Raw genomic sequence first — 22,197 nt, forward strand, 5'->3', positions numbered from 1 at the left:
GTGTTGAATTCTCAGGGAGGATGGGTAGGCAGAGGGGACAGAGACCTTCTGTGGAGCTATGCCAAGGGAACAGAAGAAGGTTCAGAGAGCATGTGGAGTGAGGAGACCAGCCAAGCTAGCTGAGACTGAGAAGCCGTGAGTCAGTGAGCAAACCAAACTTGCTGTGATCTCATTCAGAAACAGTTTCTCTGTAGAGATGAGAGCAGCCCATCAGGGCCAGGTGGAAGCAGCAGGGTTGGTCAGGGATGGATGGGCCTGTTCCCTGGGGTAGGCAGTAGTTTGGGACAGGGAGCAGTACTGATGTGGAAGGAAGCAGGCTGTGAGAGAAAGCCATGGAAGAATGGCCCGCTGCAAGAACTGCCATGGGATTTGCTTGGAACATGAAAAGTTTTGTCTGAGACAGTTGAAATTTTAGGAGACACTTGTAGTATATGAGTTTAGAATCTCTGGGAGATGTTTTGGCTGGAGGGAGAGGTTATAGTTTTGTGTTTGAGTACCTTGCATGTTTCTCTCACTCTATAATGCTCACACTGTGATTCTTTTTCTCTCTGGCTAGGTGAAAGGCCATTCAAATGCAGTGAGTGTGGAAAGGCTTTTAACCAGAAAGGGGCGCTGCAGACCCACATGATTAAGCACACAGGAGAAAAGCCACATGCCTGCGCCTTTTGTCCTGCTGCCTTTTCCCAGAAGGGGAACCTGCAGTCCCACGTGCAGAGAGTCCACTCAGAAGTGAGTATGGTGTGGGGCTCTGAGCACTGTCACAGTGTTTGCAGCTGTCTTTTGACTCAGTGGCTAGCCTGAGAAATTATGTCACAGTTTTGAAAATCGACTTAGTTTTGCAGATCGACGTATGTGCCGTAAACTATTTTAGCAAGCATCCATCGATGGGAGCGTGTTGTATTGTTGACAAGGCTTGGCTGGTACGACACTCAGTCTTAGCTCAGGCTGACCTTACATTCAGCAGTCCTCTACTTAAGCTTCCTGAGTTGGAATTGCAGGTGTGCACACCGTACCAGGCTCGTTAGTAAATGTGGAAGAAATACGAAATCCTATCTTGTCTTTTTACTTTCAGTAAATGTTTAGAGAGATAATGCCTCTGTTAGGTATGAGCTGTTGACTGTGAGCATGCAGTTAATAAACGTGAAGTAGGCACTACCGAGTGTAAGAGGCTGAAAGACAAGAAGTAAGAAGACATCAGAACGCTCTGTCCTTATTGCAGGCAGAGCTAAGCCAGCGCTTGGCCCTGTGGCTCTTTACACAGACCTGGCTGTGCATTCTTGCCTTGCTGCATGGGTCAGCTCAAACGGCTGCAGCTGGCTGTTGTCTGTGGGTCCTGCTGAATTGTGGAGCTCCTGGAAACATTTCTGTTAAGTAGGTTGATGTTTGTGTTTAGTAGCACTGTGTCTATTAGATATAATGTTGTAGTTAATAGCATAATTATAGAATATAAATTTACCTAACAGAAATACTTGTATCATGAATCAGTTTATTATGCAATGAAAACTATCAATTTAAAAAGCAAATATGTATATTTAAGCTCTTTTTCATGGAGTTAAACCTATACCACCTTAGTGACTGGGGAGCTAAAACACCTAATAAACATTGAATGTCTGACACCTGTAATCTCAGCAACACTCAAGAGGCTGAAGCAGGAGCATTGAGAGTTTGAGGGCAGTCTGGGCTACTTAGCAAGATTTTATCTCAGTAATGACAATAAAAACCAAATTGAACCCAACAGAGCCCCCCCCTTAATAAAAACAAAGGTAGGGTTCTGCCTGAAGTGCCTGCTTTGCATGAGGACCACAGTTCAGTCACTGGAATCTACATGGGGTGGGGCAAAGCATAGTGGTGCGTTCACGTGAGCTCATTGTGGGGGAGGTCTGTGGGCTTGCTGGCCAGCCACCCCAGCTGAATCAGCACGGCCTAGGCCATTGAGAGATCTGTCTCACACACGCTGGGTGACTCCTGAAGACTGGTACCTAGGTTGTCCTCTGGCTTTCACATACAGATGCACACACACTCACACTCACACACACATACTCGACTCTCAAACACACAACTCCATCACACACATGCACACAGGGGCGGGGGTGGGGGGAGAGAGCGAGCGCCAGTGGGCAGATGTTAGTTCTTAGAAAAAAGATATGAAATAAAAAATGACAAAGAACTTACGTATTTCACGTAGTTTTAGGGAAAGATCCAGAATCTTTAACACATGAAATAGTGACACGTCATAATTTGGTCTCAGAAGAGTACATGGGGGCATCAAAGTTGTTCTTGTGAGTTGCCTTTGAGTAGAGTTGGTCACTTAGGAACAGTGGTAAGTTTGTGTGGCATATATTTGAGAAATCCCTTTCATTAAGGGACCCATGTTAGGAGAAGCCATGCAGTATGTACAATGGGGGCATCTTGGAACCGCAAAAGATGCATTTTAAACTATTACTCAATCCTGTGAGAGGTCCATAGCACTGAATTTGGTGCTGGTTGTTGTTGTCATCCTCCTCCTCCTCCTTTTCCTTTTCTTTTTGAGACAGGGTTTCAGTATGCAGCTCTGGCTGTCTTGGAACTCACTATGTAGACTAGGCTGGCTTAAACCCATAGAGATCCATCTGCCTCTGCCTCCCAGGTGCTGAGATTAAAGGTGTTTGCCACCATGGCTGGCTTAAATTTGGTTCTATTATGGTACTACAAATAGAGTGGAATCTTTTTCCAGGTTAGAGATGACATGTACATTTTCCAGCCTGCCTGGTAACCATGGTGATAACTAATGTTAGGTTTGAATAATAGAGAATGTTCTGGATACATTCTCTGATCATAGATGTTCTTAATCATTTTAATGTCATTTGTAGTGTGTTTCTGGCTTAGTTGTAGTTGTAAAAGGTAATCATGGATGGGTGAAATGTAGAGCTTTTTAAATCAGTCTACCTGCTTGGTAGGCCCAGAAGCTCAGTGTTCAGAGTGATACACCCAGCTGTGCCCAGCCTTCATTGGGGACACAGTTAGCAATCTACGAAGTTGAGAATAGGCAGCCATGAGTATGCTCAGGCTACACAAGAGGCTGGCCTCTAGTGTCCTCCACTGTGGAAAAAAGAAGGTCTGGTTGGACCCCAAGGAGACCAATGAACTCACAAATGCCAACTCCCATCACAAGTCAGAAACCTCATCAAAGATGGGTTGACCATCCGGAAGCCTGTGACAGTCCATTCCCAGCTCCCGGGCTGGAAAAACACTATGGCTTGATGGAAGGGCAGGCATGTAGGCATAGGGAAGCAGAAGGGTACGGCCAACACTTGGATGCCTGAGCAGGTGATCTGGAGGAAGAGGAGGATTTGGGCTTTTCAGGAGATACCGTGTACCCAGAGGACTGACCGCCATATGTATCACAGCCTGCACCTAGAAGTCAAAGGGAATGTGTTCAAAAACAAGTGGATTCCCAAGGAGCATGTCCACAAGCTGAAGACGGACAAGGTCTGTAAGAAGCTCCTGGCTGACCAGCTGAGGTACCTCACAGGTCTAAGAGCCAGGAAGCACCAAGAAGGAGGAGATCTTCAAGACTCTGTCCAAGGAGGAGGAGACAAGGAATGCAGCTTCCCTGGTGTCTATACGTAGTAGCCTGGCAGTGGCCTCACGTGGACCAGTCATTAAAATAAAACAAGCCTTTGTCTGGTAAACAAACAAACAAACAAGAATATATGATGACATTTTGAAGTTTAAATTACGATAACAGAGAAGTGTTTCTTTATTCCTAGCCCCTCCTCATGTAGAGAAACACTGACATTTCAATTGATCCTAATTGATTAAAGAGTTGTGTCATTGATTCTCAAGCTATCTAATTTAAAACAAAACAACAACAAAATACTCCAGTACTAGTATTGTATAATTATCTCATTCTGACTGGACTGCTAAATTTTATTTTTTATTACTTAAATATGTTTATTACCTAAAGATTTGAAAAACTATTTTTTCCTTTTTTTTTTTTTAAGGTAAAAAATGGGCCTACGTATAACTGTACAGAATGTAGCTGCATATTTAAAAGCTTAGGTAGCTTAAATACTCATATCAGCAAGATGCACATGGGTGGACCCCCGAATTCCACAAGTTCTACGGAGACCGCACATGTTATAACGGTAAGTTTAATTAAAGAAAACAAACCCCAAGGCTTATTTTAAATATGAATTTTTAAAGTATTTAGTACCAGAAATTATGGATAAAGTTTTCTAAATAATGTGCTACTAATTTTTTTTTTTAATAAATGAAAATTAATCTGTCTGAACTTTAGGGTAATGATACATAGTCTTGATTTATGGCTTGTCATCTAAACCTGTAAAACTATGAAAAATGTATCAATAATTTATGGAATTCAATTTCCACAGTCAGTGCTTCTGGTAACCATTAAATATTGTTTCTTTACATTATAATCCAAGAGTTAATCTACTTTGTTGATAATATTTCTCCTTTTTTCATGTGGCAATAATAATTTTCCTCAGCCTTATAGCTTTTGGGGTACCAAATTCTGCTTTCTAGTACATATATTTAGAAATGGAATGACTCTAAATACAGATAGGCATACTTAGACATATTACCCACAAAACAAACAATCCCACAAAAATGCATACATGAACACATACATTTTTGCATGTTTTTTCCTAAGTTATAAAAACTTCGCTTTGTTCAGTAACTTTTACCATATTTTATTGATTGATAATAAATTACAAATTATTATTAGTATTATTATTTTGGTTTTTTCTTGCCTAGCCTAGTACTTGCTGTGTAGACTAGGTGGCAGACTCATAAATGCGCTTCCCTCTGCCCCCTGAGCTGGGGTTAAAGGCATGCGCCACCGCTGGCCAGCTTTAAAATGAGTTTTCTTTCTGTCTGTTTGCCTGCCTGCCTGCCTCCCCTTCCAGTTTCATCCCCACATCCCTTTCTCCACACCCCTTTATTTTTATAGCAGTTTTAGACATATGGAAAGTAACACAGTAAGTACAGTGACCTCCCGATGTGCCTCACACTGCCAGTGTCTCTTGTTAGTAACAAACATCATGCATTGCTGTGGCACTTGATATAACTGAAGAGCCAGTTTGGATATATTACTTTTAAGTGTGTAGGCTTACCTTTGGTTATGCACATTCTGCAAATGTAGACAAATATGACCGCCTCTGCAGTACCAGACTGAGAACTTGCACTGCCCTTAACTGCCTTTGGACCTGGCATTTCAGTTCCTGAGTTCTGGCAGGAATCACTGTATTTTTCTAGGACTTTCTTGGCTATAGCACCTTAGAAATGTGTTAAATATTTTGACCACACTGACCTCCTTCCCTTTCTTTGCCTTTGTTTGTTTGTCTGTCTGTCCTTGACATTATGCTTTTTTACTTCACTCACTATATTTTATTGAGTAGCAAGGAGATGAGAGCTTAGACTGTTGTGGAAGGGTTTGTTGAGTGTGTTCTTTTAAGAGCCAGAATTGTACCTCACAGAAATCATTGAGGAATTACCTTTCAACTTTGTTTGGGGAGCAGTGGCTTCTAATGCCATTAAGGGGGGTATTCCCTTAATATATTTTGTGTTTAAATTGGAGTTGCATTTTTAATGGAAACATTGCTGTGTTCCAGGCCACGATCTTTCAGACTTTGCCTCTGCAGCAGGTGGAAGCCCAGGTCTCTTCAGTCTCCAGTCAGCAGAGCTCTCAGGCAGTGACAGATGTAATTCAGCAGCTTCTGGAACTGTCTGAGCCGGGGCCAGTGGAGGCGCAGCAGTCCCCGCAGTCTGGGCGACAACTCAGTGTGACAGTGGGCATCAACCAGGACATCCTCCAGGTGAAGCGCGCTGACCTGCTGGGCAAGGCTTCCACATTTGGGTTCTCAGAAATCGGGTTTGCTGTTGAGCAATAGAGATGCATGCCTATGCCATTACCAACATGAAGGGCTGAGTTCTAAACAGTTGATTGATCTGTACATTTAAGAAAAATGGAAACTTTAAAGTGATTCCATAAGTGAACCAACTGGACAAGTTAGGTAGTCCTGTGTCCATCCCTGTTGAGAGAGTTGGAAGAAGTGTTTCATTCTTCCTGAGATGCAGGTGTGCTGTTTAGACCATCTGAAGCACGTATTAGAGTATGAATGGCCCAGCACATCTGGGAGATGAGGGAGGAAGAAAGTTGATAACACTTTCTTCGTTCCCACTTTCTGGGCTTTCTCAGAAGTGCTTGGCCTCCCACAAGGTGGCTGTCCTCTTTTCTCTGTGCCTCACGAAAAGCTGGGTAGGGATGTCAGGAACTCGGGACTGGATGTGTCTTAGAGGTCTCCTGAGATAGTTTGTGTCTCACATGTGTTTACAGCAGCCCAGGTGGTCTGAGAGAAGATTTCTGAATGTTAATGATTTTCAATCCATTAATTTAAGAACTGTAACTAGACCATGTTTTGGGTAGGGTCAGATGTCAGCTCTTAGGGGTTTGGCAGCCTCTTAAACAGTCTCTTGGAATTGTAGAGCTTATTTCTTGGAGTGGAGTCGGTTCTGTGGGTAAAACTTTATGGCATCTTGGGGTAGCTTTTGGTAGGCACATTTGGGCTGCTGCCTTTTCTAACCTTATAGTTTTGTTCTGTCTCAGCAAGCCTTAGAAAACAGTGGGCTGTCTTCACTTCCAGTTGCAGCACCTCCCAGCGACTGCAGCCATGCTCAGACGTCCACAGTGGCTCCTCAGAGTCCACATGCCTCTAGTGTTGCTGCAGAGCAAGCTGATCCCATGGATACAGGGCAGGAAAAGGCGCAGGAAGGCCCTGAGAAGACGGATAAGAAAGAGAGGAAAATCATGAAGAAGAAATCTCCATTCCTACCTGGTAATTTCCTCTGTTTTTTTCTCTAAGATACTTGGGTAGTGCCATGCTTGTGGTAGGAAATGTGCCTCCCATTTTTCTGAAGGGATATTTTCAAGGCATGTTCTGAATCTTAGCTACAGTTGCTTGGGTGACAACACTTCTTGATGGCCTCCTTAATTCAGAGGGCTTCGTTCCTGTGTCTCTTCACAGGGCTGGATCACAAAGTGTCTTTGTTTTATTACTGTTTCATTTGGGTGCTTCTACCAATGCTGGATTCATTGCTTCAATTCTTGCTTTGGCTGCTGCTTGCCCCATGTCTCCCTTGTCTGAGCCTCCTAGTACACCCATTCTTCTTGGGTGCTGCCACTTGACAGCCCCCAGCCCCGCTCTACTTGCACTGCCAGCCTGTGTTACTCAGGCCTGGCCTTTCCCTTTGTTGTGAGTCTTCCTTTCCCTGGCCCCGCCTATACACAGGCTTTCTTATGTTGTTCAACAAGTCATTTTACTTTACAGATGGATTCCTGCCATCCCAAGCATGCTGTGAGGGACTTTTCTGCACTGAGAATGTCTTTCCCTGAGCCCTTCCTGTCACTCTAGAAACTCTAGCTGTTTCTCAAGGCTGCCCTTAGTGTGATGTCTCCTGACTAAGCTCATTCTGATGCCATCTTGTACAGCATCCTGTTGGATGGTGTGATCCTTGCTAGGAGCTGTTGTGCCAACACAGTCACTGTCCCTTGCTGCACTTCACCTCTCTGGGCTGGAGTGTACTTTTCTTGGTTGACTCCCAGGCTACATGTTGCTCTTTCAGAGTCCTGTGTTACACAGACCTCTCATGACTGCAAGGCATGCATGGCCATCTCTGTGGGCATATCTTTCCTATTAGTAGATACTTTGTCATCAATGACATGTGAGGAGGGAGCCCTGGTTTCTCATTCAGCCGGACATTGCAACACCATTCTTCTGTTCCCCTTGATCTGGCCAGTTGCTTTCTTTGTGAAAATCGGCGAAATGAAGCATCTGAATTGCACGTCTGTAAGGGAACAAGAAAGGGATATTTGCTGTATTTGTATGTCTATGCTTCTAATGAACAGATGCAAATTCAAAGCCCATGCCATGGAACCTTTTACAGGAGTTATCATGACTCTTGTTTAGTTATGGAGCTAAATTAAAGATGTTCACAGATCTGCCTGCAGGCCACTGACTGAGGAATAGTCTGTGTGAGTTATTTCTTTCATTGCTGTGACTGCGTTTTTGAAAGAAGGAACTTAAGCCTGGAAGAGGTGTTGCTTTGGCTCATGGTTGTAGAGTACAGATGATCATGGCGCATGAGGCATCCCGTCACATTGCATCTCCCAGTCAGGAGGCAAGAGAGGAGTGTGGTGCTCAGCTCGTCTCTCTTCTCATTCAACCTGGGGCCCAGCTTATGGAGCTGTACTGCCCACCTTACCCTCAGTTGGTTAGCGGGCGTGATTCTGCGTCTAACTAGCATAATGATGACAATTAACCATCATAGTTTCTTTATGTCCACAAGCATGGCTTTCCTCTTCTTGATGTCTTGTGAACTTTCCATAAGACTTACTCTTTTCTCTCACCCTTTTTCTTTCTTTCTTTCTTTTTTTTTTTTTTGGCACAAATTGTCTTTAGATTGCATTTCCTGTTTGTTGTTGGTATATGGAAAGGTGATTGAGTTTTATGTATTAATTGTGAATTTAGCAACTTGTAATATCGCTATTGTAGCAGCTTGTCTCTAGATGACTTTGTGTTTTCTATATAGGCAAAAACATTTTAGATTGCTTATTTATTGTGTCTGTGTGTATGTGTGTGTGTCAGACTATTACTAGCTGAATTTCTTCCTTCTTCCACATGGATTCCAGTGATTGAACTCAGTTCAGACCTGGTGCTAAGTGCCTTTAACCATGGAACCATCTTGCCGATTCTTTAGAAAATTTTAGTTATGTGCATGTGTGTATGTCTGTGTGTGGGTCACGTACACGTAAGCGCAGGTGCCAACTAAGGCTACAGGTATTCAGTCTCCCTTGAACCGGAGCCACTAATGTAGGCTCTGGGTCTTCTGTGAAAACAATATATAGTCTTAACTGCTGAACCGTCTCTCCAGCTCACACGTAGACGTTTTCATTGTGGAAGAGCAACGTCTGTTTTTTGTTTGTGACATGGTATTCTAGCATAGCCATGGCTGGTCTGGAACTTACTATTAGCCCAGACAGCTCTCTAACTTGAGTGATTTTCTTGCTCTGCCTACCAAATATTAGAATTAAAGGCATTTACCACTGTTTTTGGCTAATTCATTTTTTGTTGTGGTTACTGTTTTTGAGATAGGGTCTCTTTCCATATTAGTTGGTTGTAGATAAAGGTCTAACTCAGCCTCCTGAGTGCTGGGATTGTAGGTGGGTGTCATCATACCTGACTAGGGATTTTGTTCTTTTTTTCGTTTTGTTTTAATTTTTTTTATTAATTATACTTTTATTTACTTTGTATCCCCCCTGTAGTTCCCTCCCTCCTCCCCTCCCAACCCCTCCCCCTCTCCCCCTTATTCCTCCCTTCTTCCCCCTTCTCCACGCATGCCCCTCCCCAAGTCCACTGGTAGAGGAGGTCTTCTTTTCCTTTCTTCTGATCCTAGTCTGTTAGGTTTCATCAGGAGTGGCTGCATTGTCTTCCTCAGTGGCCTGGTAAGACTGCTCCCCCCTCAGGGGGTGGTGATCAAAGAGCAGGCTAATCAGTTCATGTCAGAGACAGTCCCTGTTCCCATTACTATGGAACCCACTTGGAGACTGAATTGCCATGGGTTACATCTGTGCAGGGGTTCTAGGTTATCTTCATGCATGCTAGTTGGTTGGAGTATCATCTTAATGCGTTGATTTGTCTTTCTTAAATGGACTTCTGTAGATATGCTGGCAGAAGTTTGCTTCCTACTCAGTTTTCAGGGAATGATTTTAATGCTTTATGATTGAGTCAGACTTAGGAAATGCTCTCCTATGCTTATTTTGCCAAGTATATTCTTTGTAATCCTGTTGAGTATTACCAGCTTTTTTTTTCCTTTTCCTTTGTTGTGTGATTATATTGTATTATGTTCATTACAGAGGGTGGTGAGTTATAGTAGTTGAATTTAGGTTATGATCCTTCCCCACCCTGTACGCTGAAGGGAAAGAACGAGGGATGGATAGAGCCAGATATGCTAGCAGCACACTCCATCCTTAGCCCCTCAACTCACCCCTGGCCTTTTTTATTCTTTTTCTAAGACATTGCTATACTTGGTTGGCCTTTTTATTTTAGATTTACTATAATATTTATGTAGATATCTCTTTGTGAAAAAAAAAATTCCAGCATTCCTGATATGAAGGAAGCATGGAACATTGAGAGATCTAGTCCTTTTGGCCTCTTTCCCTGGAAACAGAGCTGAGAATAATTATTTGAAACTCCATCATGGACTGCTGACACATTTCATTAAGTTATGAGTCATCCGTAGAACATCTTTACATATGTAGGCATCCTTGCTGAGGGTGCTTTGTGTAGCTGAGGCCATGTGCCAGAGAAGGCTGCTCTCTGTGCCTCTGCGCAACTTGGGAAGCCAGCACTAGTTGTGTCCTCCGGGGTGAGGTTTATACAAAGGTGCCAGAGAGCACTCACAGGGATGCACTTGTGACCAGCTCTCCTTGTGGCTCTCCAGGCCGTTTCCTAACTGGGAGATAGCACCTTTCTGGTATTTGAACACTGACATCCAGCTTCTCCTTGGATGGCCATAATCAGCCCCATGACACTCTTTGCTGCACAGTAAACCACTAGAAATGCTTGAAGGAACACAAAGCTTTTGCGGTGCTTGCTCAGCCTGGGAGTACAGCTCAGCACTAAGCTGGAGGTTGAGTAGCTGTCTCAGGATGCCTGTGTCTTAAACTGGCCTTGCTGCTGCTGAGGAGGAGGAGCTCCGGACTCTTCCTTCAGTCTTTGTGCATGTGACTGATGAGGTGGCAAAGACAGAACTTCTTATAGTAGGTCAATGTGCTGGATAGTTTGTGTCAACTCGACACAATCCAAAGTCATCTGAGAAAATGTCATTTCAGAAAATGCCTCCATTAGATTTAGCTGTACTCAAGCCTGTGGGCATTTTCTTAGTGATTGATGGGGAAGGGTCCAGTCCATGGTGGGTGCTGCCATCCCTGGGCTGGTGTCCTGGGTTCCATAAGAAAGCAGGCTGAGCAAGCCATGGGGAGTAAGACAGTAAGCAGCACCGCACCTCTCCATGGCCTCTGTAGCAGCTCCTGCTGCAGGTTCCTGTCCTGTCCTGAAAGGTGCTGTGGAAGTGTAAGCCAAAGAAACCCTTTCTTCCCCAAGTTACGGTCGTGGTGTTTTGTTGTAGCAGTAGAAACTCTAACTAAGACAGTAAATAATTTGGTGTTGAAGGAGCTTATTAACTTCATTTCTAAGAATGTCTTTTCCTTTGAATATTTTAAAATTTCATTTTAGAGTCTGTGTGTGTGTATGGGTGTGTGCACGTGGACGCAGGTGCTGTGCAGGCCAGTGAGGGTGTCTGAGTTACCAGAGCTGGAGTTCCAGGCTTTACTGGACAGGGCTGTTAGTCTTCTTCCTAAAGGTCCAGCCCATGGATGAGGACAGGGGGTTCAGGCCGAGGGGGTGAGAGGTGCAGAGTCACCACACAGACGCTGGCAGTCAGGTGAATGCAGTCTGAGGGCAAGTGGAAGCAGACTCCTTTATTCCGGAAGAGAGAGCTCAGTATATAGCTTTGGGCGACCAATCCACACCACCTCTGAGCCTGCCACTGGTTGTTGCTCTCTGGGCAGGCTCTTCAGTATCAGGTCACCAAGTCACATGCTTTCGGCCTGCCCAACTACTTCTGTAGTCATGTCAGAAGAAGCAATCCCAGGCTGTGAGCCCTAATGGCCGTTTGCCAGGAATGCCCACACAGGGCATTGGAAACTGAACTTCTCTGGAAGAGCGGTGTATGCTCTTAACTACTGAGCCACCCTCCAGCCCTGCTGAGACTGTCTTTTGTGAATTGCACCTGAGAATTGCCAAGAACTCCTGAAGCAATCCAGAGAAACGTTTTGTATTGTATGGTGTGCCTGCTCTTGGGAGCTTCGCTGGATCATTTAGCATGTGTAACAGCCTGGTTGAGAAAGTCTCCCAGAGATGCCTTCTTCAGCTTGTGACAGCAGCGACTCTTCTCACAGAATTTAAAGCTTCTCTGTTGCCAGAGTCAGCAGAGTCCTCCTTAGTGCCTCCCATTTGTCTCCTGAGGGGATTCAGTGTCTGTAGCTCCCACTGGTCTCACCTAAATGAACAGGAAATCCTCACCTACCTCAGGAAGGAAACGCTAGGAGTCTGTGCTCAGAGACCTCAGGGATGCATTCTTGTGTTTGCTGAGAGAAGATACATCTGGAAACCAGAAAGAGTCTCTGCTGGGACTGACGTAAGAAAGTTGTTGTGCTCCTGGGGTGTATTAGGGTTCAGTTCTGAAGTTTTCTGTATCCAGCAAGAGTTAGTTTTTAAGTTAAACTAAATTTTAAACTATTATGTACGTATATGTGTGTGGCATTGTCTTTGCGTCCTGAGCACCGTGACGTGAACCCTTGTGCCCTTGTCTTCCCACCATGGAGCACTGACCTTCCGAAGCACTGGTGGATGATCCTGTGCTGAGAAGGAAGCTAACACTGTCGTAGTTTGTGATGGGATATTCTCATTATGAAAGTATGCCTCTGTTACCACAGAAAAACCCAGGCACCTTCCCTCCCTCTCCACCCCTCTTGCAACTGTCAGGGCTAACCAACAGGGAGGGACCACCTTGTCATTTTGTCTCTCTTTTTGTCCTCCACTACTAACGCTGCTGCTAATGCTGGGGGTGGAGTTGCCTGCACCATGCTCTCAGGTGATGTCTCTTGGGTGAGCTGCTTGAAGAGTGAGGGAAACAGAAAGATCGTGGCATCCAGTATTTATTTGGCTTTAGGGAACAGCTGCCAGAAAGCCATTTCTCTGCTAGAGAAGTTCTTGAGCATTCTTCTCTGCTGGAGTTAATCACACTGCAGTCAGTTATGAGTTCAGGCCCCTGTCTTGGCACTTGTAATACTTTACTGCACATCCTTGGCTATACCGTTAGACCTTCCCTCCTAGAGACAGCTGTCATTTGAAGGGACTTGCTTGAGTCCTTTGGAGCTTTGTATAGAATTTGGCATTTGAACAGGACTCTTTGAGACAGTTCAATGACTACTGGGCTCTCCATATGAGCCTGGAGGTTCCTTGGATCCTGGTCAGTTAGTTAACACATAATATGAAACATGTCAGCTTTCTTATCTGCAAATGGGGTGAATGATGGAGTAGATAAGAGAACTGAGTGAGAAAATCTATGTAACGTGTGGCATGGTGCTTAGTGAGAACTTACGGTAACTTACTGTCTGTGAAAGAGGAGTGTTCTCATGCCACACCTCAGGAAGGTGGAGAAGCAGTGCTCTTCCTCTTGTGAACAATGCAAACATCCAGATAATGGTTTTAGCAGGAAAGGTCCAATATGTGGATTTTGCTTTTCAGGTTACTTATACCACCTGATAAAACTTTCCTGGCTTTATTTTTTCAAAATGCCTGAATAGAATTCACTTTTGTGGAGCTGGAGAGATGGCTCAGTGGTTAAGAGCACTGGCTGCTCTTCAGGTCCAGGGTTCAATTCCCAACAACCGCATGGTGGCTCGCATCATCTATACTGAGATCTGGTGCCCTCCTCTGGCCTGCAGGTATACATGCAGGCAGAACACTGTATACATAATAAATAAATAAATTTTTGAAAAAAGAATTCCGTTTTATGGATGTGTCACAGTTTATTTGACCTAATCACTGTTCAGTACATTGACATGATTATCTTCCACTCACGCAGCATTGCAGCAGGTGTTGTAGCTGTCATTTCACTCATGTTAATTTGTCTTCATAGTATATTTCTAGGAGTAGCAAAGTTTTCAAAGAATGAATTCTGTGACTTTTTTTGTTAATTTTATTTTTATTTTTGTGTATGAGAGTCTTCATTTTGAAATAATTTCAGTGTTAGTAGACAGCTTTTGAGCACAAAGGATTTCCCTATACTATTCATCTAAATTCTCCAGAATCAATTTTCTAAGTGATTCACAGGCACACTCCTTTCACTCTAATATTCCCATGCACATTTCTAGAAGTAACGGTTGTCCTTCTGTGTAACCATATAAATAAGCCGTTAAATATTAGGAAATTAAATTTGACTAATGTTATGCTCTCTGCAGACCTTATTCAGAATCACCATTTGTCAGCAAGATGCTTGGTAGGGAGGGAAAAGTACGTATGTAATTGTTTTCTGCTTTTAAGACAGTGTGCCATATAAGCTGTGTAGCTCTGAACTGTAGCCAATTATGACTTCAGGTCATCCCTGTCCCCACATCCGTGCTGAGGTTACAGGTGTGTGGACTGTTTTGTGCATAATTTTGAAAATTTAATAGGTATTTACAATTTGCTTTACTAGGTTGAAGGATTTATTTGGAATACTTACTTAACAGAGTTTTAAAGAGATTGTTACCAAAATTTTGGGACTGTTAAGCCAAACATGGTACCTTATTGTATTTTAACTTTAATGTATGTTTTCTTTGAGGGGCCAGGTGAAAGCACTGCCCTCCATGTGAAGAAGACCTGCATGTCTATGTTGTACTAATCCTTGTTTAATGGCCCTTGTACTTTTAAAATGATATTTTCTCATGTGTTTTTGTGGAACACATTCTTAGTTTGCCCTTTTCTTTTTATCTATTTGAAAAAAAATGTTTCCTGCTTATGAAACTAAGATTTTCAAACAGTTCTGCATTTTGGACTTTGTTATTTTTACACTTCAAGAATGTGACAGAAGCATGGCTTTCTCTTTACAGTTTTTAGATTACATTTGTGTGAGTGTGTGTGTGTTGCTTGTGCAACAATGTACTTGTGTGTGAGAGCTTGTACAACAGAGTGCTTGTGGAGTTGCTTCTTTACGTCCCCTGAGTCCCAGCGATTGATTTGGGATTATTTGGTGTGGTCACAGGCACTTTCCTCAGTGTGCCATCTCCCTGGCCCTGAGCTGCCTCCTTTCCCTCGTGCCTTCATGCCCTTGAAAGCACTCATTTGTTGGATAAACGGTGCTGGATTACAGTGCTGTTTATCCGTGTCACCCACCAGATCCGCATGGATCTTCTGGAGACTGCTCTTCCCACCTCTGTGTTGTTCTGTTGCTCTCCCCTGTTCCGTTCTGGGTTAATAAGGCATAGTCAGCTTTTCCTGGCTTTAGATGTAGAGTAGATGCCGAGTTTTAGAAAATCAATTTTCATGTTGAAGAATGTGATTACTCTCCCAAATATGCGAACATATGCGAGGAGGAAAACACCCGCCCAGGTCAGGGAGGTTACCTAACCAGAATGCAGAGCTTGCTCTCTGGGTCTTTCTACTTGCTGGAACTGGAAATCTGGATTCAGTTTTTCTTTTTTTGGCCAAACATACATATTATATTATGAAACAGTCTCGATGCTGCTAGTCTGGAGTCTCTGTTACAGTCTATCCCTGGAAATAATTGTAACTTGACAGTTTCATATCATGTCATCTTTTTTATCTAGGTACATAGTTTTTATGTTTACAAACTTAATCTGATTTCTAGGGGAACTTTCTGTATCTAGCTAATAGATACTACAGTTCTGCTACTATTTCTACTTCCCTTTCTTACTCTCTCCCTATTTTTTTAATCTGAATTATTATTGCAAAGAACATTATTAGAAAAAATGTCTTTTATTTTTTTGGCATATATGGAAACTCTTTGTATTTTCTGATAATAAAAAGGAGATAAGAAACTTCTTTTTTCTTGTACATACACACATGTTGAAACCAGTTTGAGTTGAAATTTCATTTACCTGGCTAAAGTCTGTTTAGTTTTATGTGTGTTCTTTACCTGAATTATCTTGTTATTGCTGTGAATATCGCTTGATTTCACAGAGAAATCTAACTGAAAATACTAAAAGTGGGGCTAGAAACATGGCTCATTGGGTCCCAATGTTTACTGCTTTTTCAGGCGACCCAAGTTCAATTCCCAACACCCACATTATGCCTGTAATTGTAGCTCCATGGCATCAGACACACTCTTCTGGCCTCTGGACACGATGCTTTCACATACAACTTTCTGCCCCATATATACACATAATTAAAATATTTTCAAAAAGAAAATATTTAAAATAAAAATTGTTAATAGGTTTTATTGAAAGTTTTTGGTTTTAATAGATCATTTGTTTCTATCCATTGCCATTTTTATTTTTCTTCTAGCAATACTTTTGAACTAGGTTCAGAACCACATACTAGTATCTGTAGTTGTCAAAGACAGAATCTTTTGATTTGGTCAATGAATTCCCCATATTTATACATGCTCTGATTTACCTTAACTATTAATTCCTGTTGTACGTTAGAGCTTGTTATTTCATAATTTGCGTTAGTTTCTGTTTTTTGTTTAAGATGCTCAAAAAAGACTTAAGCATCTTTCCATTCTTGTCCTTCAGATTGATCATGGGGTCATTTTTAAACAAATATTTTCATAAGGTCCCATTTATTGATTGTTGATCTTAGAGCCTGTGTTGTTGGTGTTCTGTTCAGGAAGTTGTCTCTTGTGTCAATGAGTTCTAGGCTGTTCCCCACTTTTTCTTCTAACAGATTTAGAGTATCTGGTTTTATGTTGAGGTCTTTGATCCACTTAGACTTCAGGTTTGTGCAGGGTGATAATTATGTATTTATTTGCATTTTTCTACATGTAGGCATCCAGTTGGACCAGCACCATTTGTTGAAGATGCTATCTTGTTTCCATTGTATGGTTTTGGCATCTTTGTCAAAAATCAAGTATCCGTAGGTGTGTGGGTTTATTTCTGGGTCTTCTACTTGATTCCATTGATCCACCAGTCTGTTTCTATGCCAGTACCATGCAGTTTTTATTACTGTTGCTCTACAGCATAGCTTGAGATCAGGGATGGAGATACCTCCTGAAGATCTTTTATTGTACAGGATTGTTTTAGCTATTCTGGGGTTTTTTATTATTCCATATGAAATTGAGAATTTTTCTTCCAAGGTCTGTAAAGAATTGTGTTGGTAATTTGATGGGAATTGCATTGAATATGTAGATTGTGTTTGGTAAGATGGCCATTTTTACTATGTTAATCCTGCCAAGCCATGAGCATGGGAGATCTTTCCATATTCTGATATCTTCTTCTGTTTCTTCTTTAGTTTTTTTTATACAAGTCTTTCACTTGCTTGGTCACATCAAGGTACTTTATCTCTTTTTTGGCAGTTGTGAAGGGTGTTGTTTCCCTAATTTCTTTCTCGGATCATTTTTCTTTTGTATACAGGAGGGCTACTGATTTTTTTTTTTTTTTTTTAGTTAATTTTGTATCCATTAGTTGAGAGTTTCATATGGTGTGCTTTGAATCATACTCACCCCCTTCCATACCTCTGCCCAGAACTGCCCTCCCCTTTTCCTTTCTACTGAGCTTTGTGTCTAGTTTTTAATTATTATTTAAGGAAAAGTGTCTCTCCCTCTCCCTACGGTTAACAGTTGCCAACAGCTACATGGCTGAGGGGTAGGATTTCCTAACTTCTGTCTCCGAGCTAGGATTTGGTTTGGCTTGGGCTTGTACAGATTTTGATGTACCTGCTGACTTTATGTGTATAGCTGCTGTGCTGTGTCCAGAACACACAGTTTCCTTATGGGTAATCCCCCATCTTACACTCGTTCCATGTAAGTATACACTTTTACACTCTGCCTCTGGAATCCTGGAATCACTGGGGGTGCACTTCCACTTAGGGCTAAGCAGTCTGCAGTCTCTTACTCTGCACTCATGCCGTCATTTGCTCACACCTTATTGTACTCTCCTCCAAGCTGAACTGTGATCTGTGAACCCTGATTTCCCACTCCTGCCTGGTCAGTTAGCTGCTTTAAGTGAGGCATTATGAATTGCATCCTCATGGAATCTTCGGGCGTTCCTGACAGAAAGCTTAGCACTTTCAGTGAGCTGCCTTAGCCTGCCTCCCAGAAGGACAGGACACTGCGGGACCTTCATGTGGTACTGCGGTTTCTAGGCCATCTAGACTGTTCTCTCTTCTATGTCGCTGCAGGCTCCATTCGTGAGGAGAATGGGGTACGGTGGCACGTGTGTCCCTACTGCACAAAGGAGTTCCGGAAGCCCAGTGACCTCGTGCGCCACATCCGCATCCACACCCACGAGAAGCCCTTCAAGTGTCCACAGTGTTTCCGGGCCTTTGCCGTGAAGAGTACCCTGACTGCTCACATTAAAACTCACACTGGCATCAAGGCGTTCAAATGCCAGTACTGCATGAAGAGCTTTTCCACCTCAGGGAGCCTCAAGGTGCACATCCGTCTACACACAGGTGTGCAGATGCTACTTCTGGGTGTAGAAAGGGTGGTGGCTGAACTCTCTCAAAGGTCTTTCCTTCCCCTTCCTCTTCCTTTTGTTGGTTTATGACCTCAGTGCTCATGGAACCAAGTCTATGGTGGGAAAGGATTAGGAAGTAATATTTATAAATGAACACTTATTTGCAGTGGGTGAAGAGATTCCTGTGGGAGGAAGTATACAGTTCTAACTGAAACATTTCTGTTACTTCTTCGACCCCAAGCTCCATATTGATTGGCAGTCATGAATCTATGGCTGTTGAAGAAGCTTCAATTGGCTCTTTGTTACATGCTTGTCCAGGGAGGCTGAGTTTTTACTTACTAGTAACATTATGAGAGGAAGTGATTTTTTATAGAGTGGTTACTGTAGTGGAGGAAGATGGGGGTATCTTTCCTTCATCACCACTACTTAATGACACCGTTTCCTTACAAGATACTAATTGCTGTCTGAACCCTGGAGTGTGTAACCTCATCTGCCTCCCAGGAAGATTGTCTGTTCTATTTTATGGACATCAGTTGAAGAAACTAGCTGATCTGACATAGTTTGGACTTCTTCAGGATGACTTGTTACTGAATGTGTATATTTTACAATTTATGGATTTGTCCTTAAAGTAGCATATGTCCTTTCTTGAATGAAAAGTGGTTATATAGCGTAACCTCTATAATAGTAGTATTTAAAGGCAAGAGGGTATATATAGCTGATTTGTAAGATAAATGAACTAAGTGAGGAGCAAGTATTCAAGTATTTGAAGTGTTTATATGGACATTTGTTGTTGTTGTTGACATGTAATTGCTTGGAATAATTCTAAAATGTGCTTTTGTTTTATTAGGAGTTAGACCTTTTGCTTGTCCTCACTGTGATAAAAAATTCCGAACCTCAGGCCATAGGAAGACCCATGTAGCCTCCCACTTTAAACACACGGAGCTGAGGAAGATGAGGCACCAGCGCAAGCCTGCCAAGGTTCGAGTTGGCAAGAGCAGTGCTCCTGTCCCTGACATTCCTTTGCAAGAACCAATCCTTATAACTGACTTAGGTAAGATGGGTCCTGGAGAGCTGTGGCTGATCATACACTTTTTCCTCTGGGACCTTGTGAAGGGCTAAATACATGATGGTATATGCAGGAAGGTGCTGGTAGGCACAGCATTGATGAAGTCTTTATTAGGAATTACTTTGTTGGGACAGTCAAGATTAAAGTCCTAAAGTACTGCTCAAATTGTGGTTTTTGTTTTAGATAAATAGTATAACGGGAAAAATAGCCCTCATTAAAGATGTACTTCTGTCTCTTTGGGCCCATCAAGGTGAAGAGGGATTTTTAATGTGGAACCCCAGTGCAAGTTGTTATTTGTATTCTTGAATTTCCATGGGGTGTGTTATGGATCACTATTCTGCTTACTCTGTCTTTGCATTGGAAAGAAAAAGAAATTTCACCCTTATCTAAGTTTGTTTTACTGTCAGTGGTAGTATAATGAAGGTGTAATTTGTGATTTGATTAGCAAGTGGCACATTCAGTGTTGAGGATCTTCCTCCTACAGATACAATACCATGCAGTTCTCCAGGGTCTCACTTTTTCCTCCCTCCCCCCTCCCTCCCTTCTTTTTCTTTTTAATCAGTTTCCTATGGGTGTGCAGTACATTGTGTTCCTAATTATGGCTCTTACATTGTCTTCCAATCCATAGTGAGCCCCTTCTACTTATGTCTTTATTCTACTCAGGCAGCATGCAGGGACTCTTCTCTGCTGTTCATTTCTGTGTCCATAATTGCAACAGCCATGCCAACCCTAGAAGGTCCGTGTTCACAGTGTTTCTTCCTATCCTCCAGCTCTTATCTCTCCACCCCCAACCACCCACACTCTTCCTTGATGTCTCTAGATCTTGGACGGGCTGTTATAGATGTCTCAACTGTCAGTTAGTCTCAACATTTTGCCCAGTTATTAGTTAACCTTTGCAGGGCCTCTTATAAGGACATTAATTTCCTTCCTGAGGGCCCCACCCCAAGAACTAGTCACCTCATAGAGAGCTCCTTCCTCATCCCTGTCATGTTGTAGGCTAGATTTCAACATGGGACTTGTGTGGGGACGTAAGCATTTGGACTGTAGCATTCACTCAGTTTTACATTTGTGGAGTCTCTGTATTACATAATTGTCCTTCTCAAGGTATTCTACCCTGAGCACAGTTAATCCCATACTGTGACTTAGTATGGCCAGGGTTAAGGGGCATATGGAATTATATATTAGGTTGATGTAAGTCATAGTGTAACAGTGAGATGGTCAGTACAGCCATGAACTTTTTCTTTTAGATTTATTATTTTAAAATTATATGTATGTGCGTATTTATCTTGTGGGATGCATATATATGAGTGCAGGTGCCCACTGAGGGCCTAGAGCTGGAGTTACAAGTCGTTATAAGACACCTGGTGTAGGTGCTAGGAACTGAACTTGAGGTTTTTTTGGTTTTTTTTTTTTTTACAGCTACATTGCTACATTATGTGCTTTTAACTGATGAGCCACCTTTCTGAATCCTTTTGAATTTCACATATCTTGATTATGACATAAAAATGTAGGGGCCAGACAGTTTGAGACATGTATCCTACATTATAGGCTGTAGATAACCTTGAACTTGTTATCCTTATGCCTGTGCCTGAGTGCTGGAATTGTGTCATGCACAGTCATTCTCAGTTCACGCAGTGTGAGGGATTGGACCTGGAGCTGCGTGCCTGTTAAACGAGCATCCCACCGTCCACCTCCATGCAGTCCCCATAGAGGCACCCTAAGAATCTGCATAGAATAGCTGGTGGCTCACACCATTTATCCTGCACTCGGGAGGCAGAGGCAGGACGATCTCTGAGTTCAAGGCCAGCCTGCTCTACAGAATGAGTCCAGGACAGCCAGGGCTACCCAGAGAAACCCAGTGTCAGAAAACAAAACAAGAAAAGCATAAATTAGTTCACATTCTAAGATATAGAAAAACTTGAGAAAATCCTGGTAGCTTAATGTGTAAGTTATATATATATATTTTATTGTATTTTCTTTTCCAAGACAGGGTTTCTCTGTGTTGAACTTGCTTTGCAGACCAGGCTGGCCTTGAAATCAAAACTCTCCGCCTGCCTCTGCCTCCTGAGTGCTGGGATTAAGACATGCACCGCCATGCCTGGCTCATTTTTGACGATAGTTAAATTTTTTAGAAGAAAGACTTAAAACAGAAGTCATCTGTCACAATTGGAATAAAAATAGTGTGTGGGCTAAAGCTGTCCTCAGAAAATAAGGCTTTTGAGTACTTCTTATTAAAAAGTAAGAATGAAATAACTATAGATAAATGATAAATGATAAAATGAAAAAGTAGCAGAAAGTTACTAGTGTGTAAAATAAAGTTATTACTGTGTAAGATAAAGTAGTGGTTTTATAAAACTTAAAAAAGTTAATAGTAAAATAGATATGACATGTTCCCAATGAACTAACAAGAAACTGAGAAAACCTATAGGAAGTTAAAAACAAAAAAAAGCAATGAATACAAACTTAAATGAGACTGAAAAGTATTTGCAAATGTTCTATAACTAGTTGATGAAGCATTTGAAAATTTAGGTGAAATGGCTTTTTTCCTGGAGCGTATACTTACCAGAATTGATATTGGAAGAAATGAAGACTACACATAACAGACAGTTGGAGAACATCTCCAGCACACTAGTCTATTATGACTATATGAGTTCTGCTAGGCTTTGTGGGAGTGTAATTGTCCCAATAGGCACTTCAGTCTTTTCTCAGGTTGGTTTAATTGGATTAAGCAATGTTGGGTTTCTTGACTTCAAGTTTGTGAATCTCTTATTGTACAGAACTTTCCTGAGGTTAAAGTGGAACATTTTGTTCTTTTTCTTCACAGAATTTTCCTTTAGGGTATACGGAAATACATGGGAAAACAGTTCTTAGTTACGGTGCTAACTGCAGA

General features: G+C 42.3%; 1 protein-coding gene and 1 pseudogene across 2 annotated transcripts in view; both read left to right on the top strand.

The window, feature by feature from the left end:
• Znf236 (zinc finger protein 236) overlaps positions 1-22,197 on the top strand; it is a 97,918-nt gene that overhangs the window by 23,700 nt on the left and 52,021 nt on the right. For both annotated transcript variants that reach the window (XM_060376986.1, XM_060376987.1), the window contains exons 6-11: positions 557-729; positions 3,984-4,127; positions 5,613-5,816; positions 6,608-6,836; positions 17,964-18,236; positions 19,089-19,292. In XM_060376986.1, the coding sequence (XP_060232969.1) occupies positions 557-729; positions 3,984-4,127; positions 5,613-5,816; positions 6,608-6,836; positions 17,964-18,236; positions 19,089-19,292 (1,227 nt within the window). The remainder of the gene's footprint in view (positions 1-556; positions 730-3,983; positions 4,128-5,612; positions 5,817-6,607; positions 6,837-17,963; positions 18,237-19,088; positions 19,293-22,197) is intronic.
• LOC132652263 (large ribosomal subunit protein eL19-like) lies at positions 2,415-3,675 on the top strand (annotated as a pseudogene).

This window comes from Meriones unguiculatus, chromosome 2, assembly GCF_030254825.1.
Source record: "Meriones unguiculatus strain TT.TT164.6M chromosome 2, Bangor_MerUng_6.1, whole genome shotgun sequence".
Lineage (NCBI taxonomy): Eukaryota > Metazoa > Chordata > Mammalia > Rodentia > Muridae > Meriones > Meriones unguiculatus.